Source organism: Muscardinus avellanarius (genome assembly GCF_963383645.1).
Source record: "Muscardinus avellanarius genome assembly, chromosome: 16".
Classification (NCBI taxonomy): Eukaryota; Metazoa; Chordata; class Mammalia; order Rodentia; family Gliridae; genus Muscardinus; species Muscardinus avellanarius.
Window position 1 is genome coordinate 27,642,412 of NC_137802.1, and position 16,374 is coordinate 27,658,785.

At 52.8% G+C, this 16,374-nt stretch overlaps 1 protein-coding gene across 1 annotated transcript in view; it reads left to right on the plus strand.

Annotated features, from left to right (window-relative positions):
* RAB11FIP4 (RAB11 family interacting protein 4) overlaps positions 1 to 16,374 on the plus strand; it is a gene marked incomplete at both ends in the record, with an annotated part of 126,897 nt that overhangs the window by 29,139 nt on the left and 81,384 nt on the right. The window contains 2 exons of the mRNA XM_080712141.1: positions 9,778 to 9,865; positions 11,330 to 11,418. Coding sequence (XP_080568267.1) covers positions 9,778 to 9,865; positions 11,330 to 11,418 — 177 coding nt within the window. The remainder of the gene's footprint in view (positions 1 to 9,777; positions 9,866 to 11,329; positions 11,419 to 16,374) is intronic.

Consider the following 16,374-nt stretch of genomic DNA (forward strand, 5'->3'; position numbering starts at 1 on the left):
TGAGGCTGGCTTTGAGTCTGCCACCCGACTGTCTCATCCTTCTCAGCTAGGTGGCCCATGCCACCTAGCCCGGAGCTCCGTTGGTTTTTAATATTGGCATCTAACTAGCCAATCTTAAGTCCATCTGTAAGCCTTGTGTAGGACACTAACTGGCATTCCAACACCAGTACAACATCTTGAATTGAATTTTCCCTTTAGTATTCAAATTTCTAAGCAAGGGTTCCCTGTACCAATGGTAGCTTTTCTAGATAAAAACAAAATGGAATACAGATTTGTTCTTTTCCTGGTCAGAGCAAGCCCCAAACTTGTGACAATAATAACAGTGATCACAGCTGGGAGTGGAGGGGCACTCTTATAATTCCAGTACTTGGGGGGCTGAGAGAGGATTGCAGGTTCACGGCCGGTCTCAGCTACTTAGAGAGGCTTTCTGCAACTTAATGAGAACCGGTTTCCAAATTAAAAAATAAAATAAGACTGGGGTTGTAACTCAGAGGTAGAACAGACCCCTTGGGTTCAATCCTCAGCACCAAAGGAATAGTAGTAATAATAATAGTGATCATAATTATTTTACAAAAATGCTGGTAATTGCTGACTCAGAGGGTGAACTCTGGAGCCCAGCTGCCTCTGTGCCGCCTCCAAGCAGCCATGTGACCTAATCCTGAGTGCCTGAGCCCTGTTCTGTTTCCTCACCTGTGAACTAGGGATAAAAACAGTACCCTTGCCCAGGCAGTTAGCAGACTTAATACATTCACACGTACCTGGCAGGACAGTGCCTGGCATGGTGGCAGAGTCGCTCAGCGACTAATTGGTAATAGGAATGGCTAACCTTTATTTGGTACCACACAGTGGTGTGTCATCTCTTGTTCACAGGAGACAAGAGCCCGCTTGCCTGCACCCACCGAGGGAGGCGGGGGCGGCTGGATACAGACAGGGAGGATCTGCTGGCAGCCAGCGCGACCACACAAGGAGCCTCCTGCACCGTCTGGTCCAAGCTAGAGGAGATGTGACCCCAGGGAATGAAGGGGGGAGTCAGCCTGGAGAGAAAGGCAACAGAAATAGAAGGGGAAGCCTGGCAATTGAGAGGCCCACAAAAGGAAAGATCAATATTTTACAGGCAGTAAAACAACCAATTTTCCTGGCAGCAAGCTCGGCAGCCCAGCTGTGGGCACTTCAGAGACGGGCTGCTGCTGTTATCCCTGCCAGTCCCAGCCCCTCCCTCTCCTCGCCGGGGAGCTGGGGCGGGGGAGCTGGACAGCCTACCCAAGTGTGCGCTCGCCCCCAGCGCCCTGCCGGGACCAGGGTCAGCAAGAACATTGCCTGGGTGTCTGTGGGACTCCTGTGTGGGCTTGAGCAAGACCTTAGGAAAGGGCTGATCAGCAGAACGCAGCCCTGGGGCCACGTTGCGAAACGTTAGCAGTGTCCAGGAAGGCTGAGCCCCTCCATGCGCAGGGTGGGGCCCCAGCCACGAGGGTGAAGCTTTTTTTTTTTTTTTTTCCCGCGGTACTGGGGATGGAACCCAGGGGCATTCTACCTCCGAGCTACACCCCAAACCCTATTTTATATTCTTCATTTTGAAACAGGGTCTCACTGAGTTGGAGAGGGGCCTCACTGAGTAGCTGAGGCTGTCCACGAACCCCGATCCTCCTGTCTCAGCCTCCCAGCTGCTGGGATTACCAGCCTGCGCCACCACGCCACCACGTTCTGCTGAGGGTGAAGCTTTTTGATGCAAACTGCACAGCCCGCCTCTGGCCCAGGTGAGGCCATGCCCCCTGGCAGGAGTGCAGGGAGACAGCAGAGGCCGGATCAATAAGACCTGAGTTCAAGAGTTAACCGCGGAGCCAGGAATGGTGGTGCATGCATACCTGTAATCTCAGTGCTTGGGAGGCTGAGACTGAAAGATTACAGATTTGAGGTCACCTCAAAATCTTAGTGAAACCCTTAGCAACTTAGGAGACCCTCTTTTTTTTTTTTGGTGGTACTGGGGTTCCTGGAAGCCCTTCTACCTCCGGGCTACACTCCCAGACCTATTTTTACATTTTCATTTTGGAAACAGGGTCTCCTAAGCCAGCGCGCGCGGCTGGCTTCGAACCTGCGCGATCCTCCTGTCTCTGCCTCCCAAGCGCAGGGATTACAAGCGTGCGCCACCACGCCCGGCAGGAGACCCTCTTTCAAAATAAAAATAAAAAAATAAAAGAGAGCTGGGGGTTTAGATCTGAGGTAGAACACTGCTGGGTTTAACCTCCAGTTCCAAAAACAATCAAACTCTGTAGCCAACTTAGGTTTAACCTCCCCGAGCCTCAGTTTCCCCAACTGTAAAATGGGAGACTATGCTATTTAGATTGTTGTATGGATTGTTCATACTGTGTGCTTAATGACGCTATTATTTTAAATCATTGCACCTACGGTTATGATTTTTGTGTACACTAAACAGTATGTGCTGTTACAAGAAATTTGCAATGATCTTGTTTCCTACAAGTGCTGTCTGGTCGTTTACTAGTGTCCTGAGATTGCTGCTCTCTGAAAAACCCATGGGAGAAGCCATGGGGGGGGGGGCTCCCAGCAAATACAAGCCCCCAACCACAGCCTGGGCCACTGCTCAGGGGGCTCAGCTGACTATGCTATGGACCCCAAGACTCCATCTGTCTGTCATTAAACAACCCAGCAGCCCGGTACGGTGGTGTACACCTGTAATCCTTGGGAGACTGAGACAGGAGGATTGCGGGATCTCAGCCGCCGTAGCAACTTAGCTAGGCTCTTGCAACTAAATGAGACCCTGTTTCCAAATAAAAAATAAAATAGGGCTGTGAGAATAGCTCAGAGGTAGAATACCTGTGAGCTCTATCCTCAGCACGCGCGCGCGCACACACACACACTCTCCACCCCACCCTGTTCTGGGCTGGCTGTCCCTGGGGATAGGGGAGTGGACAGCCTGCCCCAGCAGTGTTCCTAGCCCCAGGGAGTTATGGACGCATTGATTACAGAAGCCTATTGCCTCTTGGGTGTGTTTGAAGTTGGGCTCTTTATCAGTCATCCTATACGCTGGGCCAGACTCCGCCCCCGACTTGCATCAGAGATAATTAAGGCAAAGCCCCTGACCTTGGAGAGGATGGAGAGGTGTGCCCGGAGGCTTGGGGCTCAGGATACCATCACAGCCTCGCTGTACACGTGTGAGGAGAGGGCAGGGGGAGAGGCAGCCACCGGCTGGGCTGTGGGTGGGCGCCCTCGCAGCCTGCAGGTGGCACCTGGCATTGCTATTCTCAGAAGCCACGTCACCGCCTGGCAGTGTCAGCGGCTGCCACGGCTGGGTGAGGTGGGGTGGCAGCTGCAGTGCAGAGGAAGCACGGCCAGGAGCTGGCAAAGAAGCCTCCCTGCTCCTCCACTGAAATTCCGCAGGCCCTTCCCAGGATCCTGCGGGGCAGCGGTCAGGTGTCAGCAGGGGTGCACAGCTGCTCTGCCCGCTCCTCACCCCTGCACTCACGCCAGAGTGGCCAAGCACAGCGCCACCACGCTCATGGAGGCGGGAGGTAGTCGTGGAGGGCTCTTGCCCGCTGGGCCCATGACGGCAGGCCACTGCAGTGACCAGGGCTTTGGACTCTGCTGCAGCGGCCACAGCCGTATGGCTGGGCAGGAAGCAAGCAGTCTTCGTAGACAGATGAATCTGCCCAGGATGGGACTTCGGTGTGCCACAGGCAGGGCGGGAGCGGTGCCAGGCTGTGCTGCTGCTCACAGTCAGCGGTGGCAGGAGGTCCTTTCCGACGTGCTGGGCTCTGCGCGGGTCAGGGATGTTTTTGTATCTATCATCTGCAACCCAGCCGGAGAGAATTCTGCAAACAGCTGGTCCTGCCCTGCCAGGTGGTAGATGCTGCTGGTGATTACTAGGGGCATGAGGTCCTGACAACAAGTGTGCCTACGTGTAACATAAGTGTGGTTGTATGTCCCTGTGACTGGGCGTGATTAGCCAGCCAAACCAGCACCTATCTGTCAGCCCCCACGGAGCACCTGGCTGTAGGAGGCGCTCCGTGCTCAGTGTTGAAGGAATGGATGAACAAACAAATGATCAGTGAATGAACGAATGTGTGATACGGAGGAGCTGCCGCTGAAGTTAGGCTAATTAGGAAACAAGCTTTGGGAGGCAATGTTAGGATCATGAAATTCGGAGGATGGGAAAAGATAATTCTTTTTTTTTTTTTTTTTTTGCAGGTCTGGGTATGGAACCCAGAGGCATTTGACCTCCGGGCTACACCCCTTGCCCTATTTTTTATTCTTTATTTTGAAACAGGGTCTCATCTAAGTTGCGGAGGGCTTCACTAAGTAGCTGAGGCTGTCCGCGATCTGCAATCCTCTGGTCTCAGCCTCCCGAATGCTGGGATTACAAGCGTGCGCCACCACGCCCGGCTGGGAAAAGATACTTCTTATAAAATTCTTCTAGTTGCCAAAATTATTAGGAAGAATATACCCGGGGCTGGCAAGTTTGGAGTCAGGTACTCTGACTGAGGACTAAATTAAGACATCTTTACAGAGAATCATTTGGCAACTGTTAAACATAAAAGCCTCAACAACTTAGATTTTTTGTAGAACCATTTATATTCATTTATTCAACTAATATTTGTGGGGTTTCTACAATGGGCCAATCATAATAATCTGCTGGAGACAGGCGGGTGCCTTGCCCTCAGGGAGCTTACTCTACAGAGGAGAGATGTACACCCATCGAATTATCAGGTGACCATATAATTACAAATTGCACAATCATTGAAGGAAAGTTTAGAGTGCTGAAAGGCAGGATGCCAGCAGGGGGCCCTAATCAGGTGGGGTGGTTAGGAGGGCTTTTCTGGGTGGAGACATTTAATAGAGGTATACAAGGATGAATAGAAATTGCCAGATGATGAGCAGGGAGGGCAGGCATTCAAGGTACAGAGGACAGAGCAGGTGTGGAGGTGCACACCAGTACACCCAGCCACTTTAATTGGGAGGCTGAGGCAGGCAGGGAACTTGAGCGTGTCTCTCTCTCTCTCTCTCCCTCTCTCTCTCCCTCTCTCTCCCTGTCTCTGTCTCTCTCATACAGGGCATTGATGAAGGTCTAAACTAAATCCTCTGGGTCCCCCCCCAACCCGGGTTCCATTTCTACCTCTGAGCTATACCCTCAGCCCCTTTTATTTATTTTTATTTTGAAACTGGATCTAGCAATGTTACCGAGGGTCTTGCTGTGTTGTTGAGGCTGCCCTCGAGCCCATGATCCTCCTGTCTCAGCCTCCCAAATACTGGAATTACAGGCATGCACCACCACACCTGGCAAGACCCCATCTCTTAAAATAAGCAAGCAAATAGCCGGGCGTGGTGGCGCACGCTTGTAATCCCCGCGCTTGAGAGGCAGAAACAGGAGGATCGCGCAGGTTCGAAGCTAGCCCCGCGCGCTGGCTTAGGAGACCCTGTTTCCAAATAAAAATGCAAAAATAGGTCTGAGAGTGTAGCCCGGAGGTAGAAGGGCTTCCAGGAACCCCAGTACCACCAAAAAAAAAAAAAAAGCAAGCAAACAAACACACAAACAAAAACACCCTGGGTTTAGCTCAGTGGTACAGTATGTACTTAGTCTGTGTAAGGTCCTGTGTTTCATTTCCTTCTCTCTCTCTCTCTCTCTCTCTCTCTCTCTCTCTCTCTCTCTCTTTCTCTCTCTCTCATTTGAGAAGCTGGTGGAAGGCCAGTGTGGCTGGAGGGAAGTGTGATGGAGGGAGGAGAAGGCTGAAGATCAAACAGAGCCTTGTAGGCCATGACGTGCAGTTTGGATTCTATCCTAAGTAATGGAAAAGTAGCTAAGAAGTTTTTGTTTGTGTTCAGTTTTATGGTACTAGGGATGGAACCCAGGGGCATTCTACCCCCAGGCCTATTTTATTTCTTATTTGGAAAGAGGGTCTCACTTAGTAGCTGAGGCTGTCTGTGAATCTACGATCCTCTTGTCTCTGTCTCCCAAGTACCGGGATTATAAGCATGTGCCATGACGCTCGGCTTGGGAAATTTTAAGCCAAGGAGGGGGTGACCTGATTTCTTTTTCTTTTTTTTATTATTTTTTATTATTATTATTTTGTAGTCATACATCACTTTGGAGTACAAGACTTGAGAGGATATACAGGCATATATCATCCAATAAGCCCTCATTCAATCCCCATCCCATTCCCTCCCCACCCCTCGATCCCATGCTTAATTGGTGATTATCTTTGACATAACTGTTTACGTACCTCATGAGTTTTAAAGAGATTCCATCCTCCCCCATCCCTTCCCCACTAATTGCTCACCTTAATTGCTTCTCAATAGGGCCTTTTCTACTACTCAACCTCCTCCTGTTACCCCTTCCCTCCTAGTTCTTACTAATTAGGGGAAGCATCTGGATTTTATTTTCTGTGCTATCTCTCTGTGCATGCCGCATTGCAAGTTCCGATCCCACTCTTGACGGCCCCAGTAGTGGCCTGGCCACCCGGAGAACTCTTATCCCGACCTCGCTGGCTCCAGCACCAGCCTTGCCTCATGGGAGGCCCTGATCCTGGCCTCGCTGGCCCCTGCACCGAACTAACCCCTCTGCTGGCTCCTCTCCCGGCCTCAGAGGCCCCAGCACCGGCCTAGCCTCACGACAGGCTCCGATCCCGGCCTCGCTGACCCTGGCACTGGCCTAACCACTCGGCAGGCTCCTATCCTGGTCTCGTACATCCCAGCTCCATCCTTGCCTCACGGCAGTTTCCAATCCCAGCCTCGCTGGCCCTGGCACTGGCCTTACCCCTTGGCAGAGTCCGATCCCAGCCTCGGAGGTCCCAGCACCGGTCTTGCCTCACGTCAGGCTCCAATCCTGACCTTGCTGGCCCTGGCACCGGCCTAACCCCTCAGCTGGCGCCGATCCCTGCCTCGGAGGCCTCAGCACCGGCCTTCATTACGGCAGGCTCTGAACCCGACCTTGTTGGCCCTGGCACTGACCTCACCCCTCGGCAGGCTCCAATCCCGGCCTTGGAGGCCCCAGAACCGGCCATATCTTAAGGCAGGCTCCGATCCGGCCTCGCTGGCCCCGGCACCGGTCTAGCCCCTCGGCAGGCTCCTATCCAGGCCTCGGAGGCCCCGGCACCGGCCTTGCCTCACAGCAGGCTCCAATCCTGGCCTCAATGGCCCTGGCACTGGCCTAACCCCTCGGCAGGCTCCAATCCCGACCTCGGAGGCCTCAGCTCCAGCCTTGCCTCATGGCAGGCTTCAATCCCAGCCTTATTGGCTCTTGTACTGGCCTAACGCATTAGCTGGCTCCAATCCCAACCTCGGAGGCCCCAGTACCAGCCTTGTCTCACAGCAGGCTCTGAACCATGGCCTCGCTGGCCCCAGCACCAGCCTAAACCCTTGGCAGGCTCCAAGCCTGGCCTCGGAGGCCTCAGCACCGGCCTTGCCTCACGGCATGCTCCAATCTCGGCCTCACTGGCCCCGGCACCGACCTAACCCCACGGTAGGCTCCGATCCCAGCCTCGGAGGCCCCATCACCTGCCTTGCCTCACGGCAGGCTCTGATCTGAGCCCCCTCTTCACCCAGCAGGTTGTCCCACGTTCCTGAGGTGCGTGGTGGTAGTATTCCACCTCTGAGGTAATTTCTTCAGAAGTTCCAGGTGTATTATGTCAGATCTCTGCCTCCCTTAAGTACTTGCCGCTGCCAATGCGACTGTCTCCACCATTTCAAATCTTTCCCAAGTTCTTTTCCCATACCGCATAATGTCCAGTGTTCCTAATCCTGTGCGACAGTAGCATTCGACCTTTGGGGTAATTTCTTCAGAGGATCAGGGTGGGTTGGATCAGATGTCTGCCTCTCCCAAAGACAAGTCTCCACCGCCATCTCGGCCACTGCTGCCGCCACCGCCTTCCTCCTAGGTCTCCGCTAGACTCTCTCCTTACAGGTGAAGTCCAGGACTCTTAAAGATGTAGAGAAGCCTCAATCCTCCTTCACGGGGAATTTTTCCAAAAGCTCCAGTTCAGATGTGTATGTTTTGTCTACATCTCCAATATTCTACCTGTCGCCTCGGCCATCTTAACCCCTCTCAAATATTCCCCCCCCCCTTTTTTTGGGTGGTACTGGGGGTGGAACCCAGAGGCTTTCTACTTCCGGGCTATACTCCCAGACCTTTTTTATATTTTATTTGGAAACAGGGTCTCACTAAGTTGCTGAGAGCCTCACTAAGCAGCTGAGGCTGGCTTCCAACCTGTGCGATCCTCCTGTCTCAGCCTCCCAAGCGTGGGGATTACAAGCGTGCGCCACCACACCCGGCTTCCCCCTTTTTTTAAATAAGAAAAGAGCGTATGTGTGGTTTGGGGAGGATGTGTGATCAGGCACTTGGTAATGGTGAAAATTTTTTTTCATTCTAGGTGTGTGGGGTGGGGTTGCCTAAGGGTGCCCCGCCAGCACCTGCCTATCCGCCCAAGGCCCGGACCTCAGGGTCCTTCTGGGTGGGGAGGGGGTCTCCTAAGGGTGCCCCACCAGCACCTGCCCATCTGCCCAGGGTCGGGGCCAGAGGCCCAGACCTCAGGGTCCTTCCGGGTGGGGAGGAGGTCACCTAAGGGTGCCCCGCCAGCGCCTGCCCATCTGCCCAGGGTCGGGGCCCATGGCCCGGACCTCAGGATCCTGCCCCGTGCGGGGGTGACCTGATTTCAACTGGAATGGCAGTGATGAACTGGAGAGGGCTGGAGGCTGAAGAGGTAGATGAACTCGGAGGCTTGTATCGTTTAGGAGGGCCACGGTGGTGTGGCCAGGTGGGTCGGAAGGGTGATGTGGAAAGGAAGGTGGCGCCGGGACACAGTGGGGTGCGGATTGGACGTGGTGTGAGGGAGCAGCCCCAGTGATGCTGAACAGCCGCGCAGTGAGGGGAAAGAGGTGCTGAGCAAGGGGTGGCGGAGGCAGTGACTGGGGTGCCCTGGGTCCCCGTGGCCGAGGTGGCATGTTGGAGGGAGTGGCTAGGAACAAGAAAGTCAAGGACCCCAGAGCCCAGACAAGCCGCCGTCATCTACACAGTGTAGATGAGTTGCAGTAGCAAATGTTAAGCGTACCCAAAAGCCCAGCTACACGCCTGTAGTCCCGGCTACTCAGGAGGCTGAGGCAAGGGGCCAAGGGCCAGCATGGACAACACAGCAAGACCCCCAAAACAAAACAAAAATAGACCGTCAGCCACGGTCCAGAACACCCCCCGCCCCCCGTGTGCTGTCCTTTTTAGAGCACCCACAGACAGAGCTTGGGTTTTACCTTGAGCCTTATTTAATTTGTAATTTTAAATTATTAATGCATATGTCACATACTATTTTCTTCTAGTTGGAAAAGGGGAATTTGACCAAGGGTCTCAGACTTATAAACTACAGAGATTTTTTTTTCCTTAAATGTGATTAAACTATCCTTTGAAAGAAAAGTGGGAAACATTGGGTTTCTGGCTTTTTTTTAAATGCAATGGGTTTGTGCACATGTGAAAGAAACTCCTGTTTTAAAACAGTACGGCCAAGGCTTTGCTTTCAACATGGCGGCGTTGTGGGGCCACCTTGGAGGGGGAGCCCTGTGGGAACCACGCCCTGGGCCGCGGAGCCCTGTGGCTGCTCCTCGCTCACAGGTCCAGGCCCGTGGGGAATGAACTGACCCCACAGCTGCCCTGGGCTTGGTGCAGACCCTGGAAGCACAGGGCTGGGGACCTGCTGTCTTCCCGGCTTGTCAGTGGCCCCTCTGTTCCAGCCCCCCACCCACCCAGTGCCCTGGGTCTCTCACACCCGTCCTCTTTCCTTCCCTCAGGTAGAAAAACTTGTGAAATATCTGGATCCCAACGACCTGGGGAGAATCAACTTCAAGGACTTTTGCCGTGGGGTGTTCGCCATGAAAGGTGAGTCCCTGGCGGGGCCATGGGGCTCTCTGGGGTGCTGTCCAGCAGGGCATGGGCCACAGCTGGGATTCCACTCCATGGAACACAGAGCCTGAGGCAGCCCCACAGGTGGGCTGTCTGGCCCCCATGAGGGGGTCATAGGCTCCTGCAGCTGGGCCAGCTGTTGACAGTGTGTGGGGCTGTGGGTGTCGCTGAACCTCCGCCACGGTGTCCCAACCCGCGTCAGGGATGCCTGGACTGAGAGCAGTCCTTTCTGCCCTCCCCTGGTCTGGTCTCTGGAGAAAGCTCGTCTCTGTTTTGCTTCCCTCTCTCTCCCTCTGGGATGAGCACAGTCCTGGGGAGCTTCCCAGGAAGGAGCCTCCTGCTTCAGCCCAGCTCCGGCCCCTCTGGCCCCACCAGGATGGAGCCAGCCGCCCTTCCCCCTCCCTCCTACGAGGGCTCCCCAATTTGTTTCCTCCCCTCTTTCCTCTTAATTCCTCACCTAATTCCTCTCTTTCCTGCCCCCCCCAATCAATGTGAAATCCCTCTCTTACTTTTTTCCAAATTCCAAGGTCATTTGCAAGAAACGCCCACGAGTCAAAATATGTCCACTCTAACTTACTAATAAGCTGTTTGTTGGGAGAGACTGTCTCAGGTCAGTAGCCAGGGCAAGCTGCTGAGGTCTCCGCTGGCTGCCCAGAGAAAACAGCCATCTCTAGGAGGCCCGAGGTGCCTCTCGCCTAGGAAGGAAGCCATGCTTTCCTGGCCTTGTGGGGTCAGATCAGGGACCGCTCTGTGGGGTTCCTTGGAGTTCTGAGAGGTGAGAAGAAAGCCAATTCCTCTAGCAGAAAGGAGGGGCGGAGGGGTGTGAGCAGAGAGGTTAAGTGAGCACCCCTCCCCCCCATGAAGGTTTTCTGAAATGTGTTTGTCTGAATCTTTGGGACACCACAGACTGTGCCTGCCATGAGCCCGTGCGAGGCACCACCCAGGATATTATTGGGGCATTTGTTGAAGAACCCAGCAGCCTGTGCAACGGGTTAGCTGGAGGTGGAGCCAGCCCATCCTCGGGAATGGCCGTGCCCTAGACTCTTGAGTGTTTTGGCTTGTTGAGGTGTGCTCAGCCTCGGGGTACTGTGTGTGCAAATCCCCAAGAGCTAGGCAGGGCAGTGTGGTCTTTCACTCCTCCTCCAGGCAGTCTGCCTTCATTCCCTGGCCCAGTGGCCCTCAGCCCTCCTCTGTGTGTCCCCTGTTGGGCTTGGTCCCCATGGCAGAACACCTCGGGGTGGAGGGCCAGTTCCACCTCCCTCTGCGGAGCCCTGGACCAGCTTCCCAGGCCTGGGTGCTCCTTCTTGTCTGTGAATGGTCAGCTGGCCTCTTGGAGACAATGGCCACCTCCAGCCCTTCCCACCCAGGCCCATTGGCCAGAGCAGAGCAGCCGTGCCAGGCCGAGGCTCCCATCGCTCACGTCTGTCTGTCTACCCACAGGGTGCGAGGAGCTGCTGAAGGATGTGCTGTCCATGGAGGGTGCGGGGACGCTGCCTTGCGCGCGCGAGATCCCCGAGTGTGTGGAGCAGGTAGGACGCGGCCTTGGGCCTCCTGCGCTGGTGACTTTCTTTCTCTGCATTGCTTTGCTTTTGTGGCATCTAGGAGGACCCAGACTCCCTCTATGACCCTTGGCTTCACAGTCAAGAAAGCGTGGGGGGGCAGGTGCACTGAAGCCTCTTAGGAAGCCACAGCTGAGCGTGTCAGATCTGGAGGTCCTCACAGACCACTGACCTTGGCCACTCTGGTGCCGAGGAGAATCTGAGGCCCACGGAGGGACTTGAGGCCAGGCAGGCAAGACTGGGCTTTTTTCCCTTTTCTCCTGTTTGTCAGTCTTTGAGCCGATGGGTCCCTATGTGGTTCCCCCACCACAAAACAACTTACTCACTAATTCTTTGGCCCTACTGGAATGTCCAGCCATTCAGTCCAACTTGATACTTCCTAGAGGTACTGCAGAGTCAAGGGACAATCCCATAAGACTGTCCCTGCTTCACATGCCAACCTCGATTCTGCCTGGCCAACTACAAATTCACTAGAACAAATTAGGAAAATGCTGTACTTGGGATTTTCACTTTATCATAAAACTCAGGAACAGTCAAAAGGAGAGACGCACCGGACAATGTATAGGAAAGGCTGGTGCACACTTCTACACCTCCTGTGCACATGAGCTTCCCAGCACATCAACGTGTCTACCAACCCCAAAGCTCCCTGAATCTAGTTGTCCAAGAGTTTATGACCCAGTCCCCAGGCCCCTGGAGGTGGGGCGAGGTGGGCTAAAGTCTCACCTTCTAACCCTGTGCGGTCTTTGTGGTGACCAGCGCCATCCTGCAGCCATCGAGAATTCCCGCCTTGAGTTACCTTGTTGGCATAAACTCAAGTGTGGGGAAAAGGGGTTGCTAGGAATGAAGGCCCCTCTACCAGGGAATTCCAAGGGTATCAGGAGTTCTGCACCAGGAAGCGAGGACAAGGACCACACATCCCAACACAGCTCTCACGCTCCGTTCCACCATTAGCATTGCCCAATGTATGCTTATTATAAAACATGGAACATGTTTTTCCGAACATTTGCAGTTTCATCCTACAGAGAAACGGTTTAAGATGCACTCGTTGACAATCTCCAGGCTCCCTTCTGGCTGAGGTGCTAGAAGAGTACTATTTTGGTTTCTCAACCAGGCCAGCTCCAAAACCTCATCTCCATCTCTGCTTGGTGTCTTGTCTCTTCCAGATCCCCCAAACTCAAATGTCACTTATAGCTAAGGGAGGTGCAGAACCCCAGAAGTCACTGGAATCACTGTGGGCCTCCAGGGATCTCTCTGGGCAATGGGGTCAGAGTTGGGTTCTGTGGGCAGGACTGGGAGAGAGGGAGTCCATAGGAGGACCATACTGCCGAAGGCAGCCAAGCAAGTCATAGAGGAGGAGGCCAAGGCGCTGTGAAAAGACAGATCTACAGCTAGGCATGGTGGCTGAGGCTTGTAATCCCAGTAGCTGGGAGCCTGAGACAGGAGGATCGCAGATTCATGAACAACCTCAGTAATTTCTGAACCTCTCTGCAACTTAATGAGACCCTGTTTCAAAATAAAGAATATAGCCGGGCGTGGTGGCGCACACTTGTAATCCCCGCGCTTGGGAGGCGGAGACAGGAGGATCGTGCAGGTTCAAAGCCAGCCGCGCTGGCTTAAGAGACCCTGTTTCCAAATATATATATAGTAGGTCTGGGAGTGTAGCCCGGAAGTAGAAGGGCTTCCAAGAATCCCAGTACCACCAAAAAAAAAAAAAAAAAAAAAATAATAATAATAATAATAATAATAATAATAAAATAGAATAAATAAAAATAAAGAAAGAATATAAAAAAAATTGGGAGCCAGGCATGGTGGTGCGCCCTTGTAATTCCAGTACTTAGGAGGCTGAGACAGGAGGATCACGGTTCACAGACTGCCTCAGCTACTTAGTGAGACCCTTTACAAGGATGTACTTCTAGGGCTGGGGGTTGGTAGAGCCATTGCCTAGCTTTTGAGATGCTGTGGGTTCCATCCCCAGCACCGCAAAAAAGAAAATAAAAAAGTTAGTTATAGGTATGGTGGCACATGTCTATAACCCAAACTACTTAGGAAGCTGAGACAAGAGGATCACAAGTTCAAGGCCAGCCTGGGCTACTTAGACCCTGTCTCAAAATAAAATAAATAGGGCTAGGGATGTAGCTCAGTGACAGAGTGCCCTTTAGTTCAATCCCCAGTACCAGAAGAAAAGAAAAAGAAATAAGAAATAGGAGGGCGGAGCTGGCCTCCCAGAGGGCGCGTTTCCCCCTGAAGGAAACGCTCCTCTACATTCCGAGCTTGAGCTTCCAGAGGCAGGAGGGCCACGTCCTCAGCAGCTCTGCTGCGCTTCTCACTGTCCCAGGGGACTTTGCGATTGTAACTGCCTGTGGCTTTGGTTTTAAGTTTCTCCCAGCAAACTCCTTTCTGTCTCCCACATAAGGTCTGGCCCTGCCAGGTGGCTGTGCTGGCCAGGGCCCAGTTCTGCAGCAGCGCATGGTGGACATGTGGGTGGCCCTTTCCCTCTGCTCAGCGGGACAGCATGGGTGAGCTGGGCACTGTTCCTTCCCCGTGCTCCAGAGTGCTGGGAGAGGAGAAAGGGACAGTCCAAGGGCCACCTGTTACAGCAGGGGCGGATCACAGCCAGGCCAGGCAGGTCTGCAGTGCCCTGCGGTGTCCCAGCCGTCCCCTAGAGGTCAGCCTGAGCCTGAAGCTAGTGAGATCCTGCTCTTTCCTATACAGGCTTCCTGGTACCCCTGGGAATGCATATCTGAGGAGTGATTTGGGGTGCTGCCCCAGGATCCGTGAGAGACGGGTTATGCCTTTTATGGAGGGGGAAGACGCCCCTCAGTGTGTGGCGAGGCCTCTGTGTCACCGATGTCACAGCTCAGTGTGGGTTGTGGGGAATGCTTTAATGCTGGATGGCTAGTAGACAGTAGACAGCTACTACCCCAGCCCCCCAAGGAGCACCTTGCCCACCACACCCCTCGCCCAGGCCCTGCGAAGCCCTGGACCCTGGGCACCTCAGGGCCTTGGCTGTTCTTCAGACCCTGGACCAGCACAAGTGCATCCAGGTAGCCCGCGTGGCACCAGCTCCGGACTTTACAGGCCAGGCGGCTTGTCTGTGTCCTTGTATTTTCCTGAAGGCTTGGCACCCCACTGTCAGGCAGCTGTTGAGTGAGTTCCTCCCCCCCCCCCCAGGAGTGCAGAACCACTCAAAGGAGTTGCAGGGGACATGGGGAAGGTTGCCCTGGGAGTCCCTCCTAAGACCCAGCTGTTCCTGGGGGGTAGGGGGTGTAGCTGGGAGGTAGAATGCCCCTTGCTTCAATTCCCAGTATCGTAAAAAAAAAAAAAAAAGAAAGAAAGAAAGAAAGAAAGAAAGACAGAAAGAAAGAAAGATTGAACATGCCCTAACCACTGAGCACTGAGTTTCATCATCTAGGAACATAGTATAGCTCTTTATTTATTTTGACTTATTTATTTATTTTATTTTATTATTATTATTATTTTTTTTTGGTCTGTACTGGGATTGAACCCAGTAGTGTTCTACCACTGTGCCACATCCCCAAAGCTGTATTGTTTTGCTTTGTGACAAGGTCTCCCTAAGTTGCCAGGGCTGCCTCAACCTGGAATTCCTTTGCCTCAGCCTCCAAATAACTGGTCTCACAGGCCTTCGACTAGCGATTCTGGCCTCTCGCATGCCCTCCAGGAAAGTTCCATGACTTTTTCAGATAGCTTTTGCACATTTCTCGTTTGGGGACACTACATTTCAGAATTTCTAATTGCTCTTATATGCATGATCTTATTGCTATGACTTTTCCTAACTGGTTTGCTGGTAGATAGGAAGAGTTTTGATTTTTGGTGTTGATCTTGTCCTGACAACCCTTCTTAACCTCCCTATTAGTTCTAAGGAGGAATCTGTGGTAGTAAGTGGTCGTTATACTGTACTGGTTAAGCGATAATGACGAGAGCCAGGTGTGGCCGTGCATGCTCGTAATCCCAGTACCTGGGAGGCAGAGACAAGAGGGTCATAGGTTCACGGCCAGCCTCAGCTACTTGGCGAGACCCTCTACAACTTAGGGAGATCCTGTTTCAAAAACAAGGAATAAGCTAGGCATGGTGGCGCATGCTTGGGAGGCCAAGACATAAGGACCACGGGTTTGTGGCCAGCCTCAGCTACTTAGTGAAGCCCTTTGCAACTCAGTGAGACCCTGTTTCAAAATAAAGAATAAAAAATAGGGCTGGGGTATAGCTCGGAGGTTGAATGCTCACAGGTTCTATCTCCAGAATGCCCTGGGTTCAATCCTCAGTACTGGGGGGGGGGGGGAGGAGAAGAAAAGTCTGAGCTGGGTGTGGTGGTGGATACTTATAATCCAGTACTTAGGAGGCTGAGACAGGAAGATCGAGGTTCCAGGACAGACTCAGCTATTTAGTGAGGTCCTATGAAATTTAGTGAGACCCTGTTTCAAAATAAAGAATAAAAAATAGAGCTGGGGGTGTATCTTGGAGGCAGAATGCCCCTCGGTTCCATCCACAGTAACACACACACACACACACACACACACACACACACACACTCTGTACATGTTCAGTTCAGGTGATATTTTTTTCTTTTTGCTGCTGGAGATTGAACCAGGGCCTACATATGCTAAGCATGGTATCTACCACTGAGCTACACTCCCAGGTTTTTTCCTCTTTCTTTTTAATATTTTCAATCCGTCGTTGATTAAACACAAAATGCAGAACCCAAGGGCACAGAGGCAAAGAGCTGAGCGCAATTGCCACAGTCCGTGTGGACTACAAATTCTGAAATATTTACTATCTACCCTTTACAGAAAAAAATCTGCCAACTCCTGGGATAAATTCTGGTAAGTGGAAACTATTTATCAAAAGGATGCAAAATATTAAAACTTCTAATGCATCTGCCAAATTCCTTTCCAGGAATTCCTTCAGGAC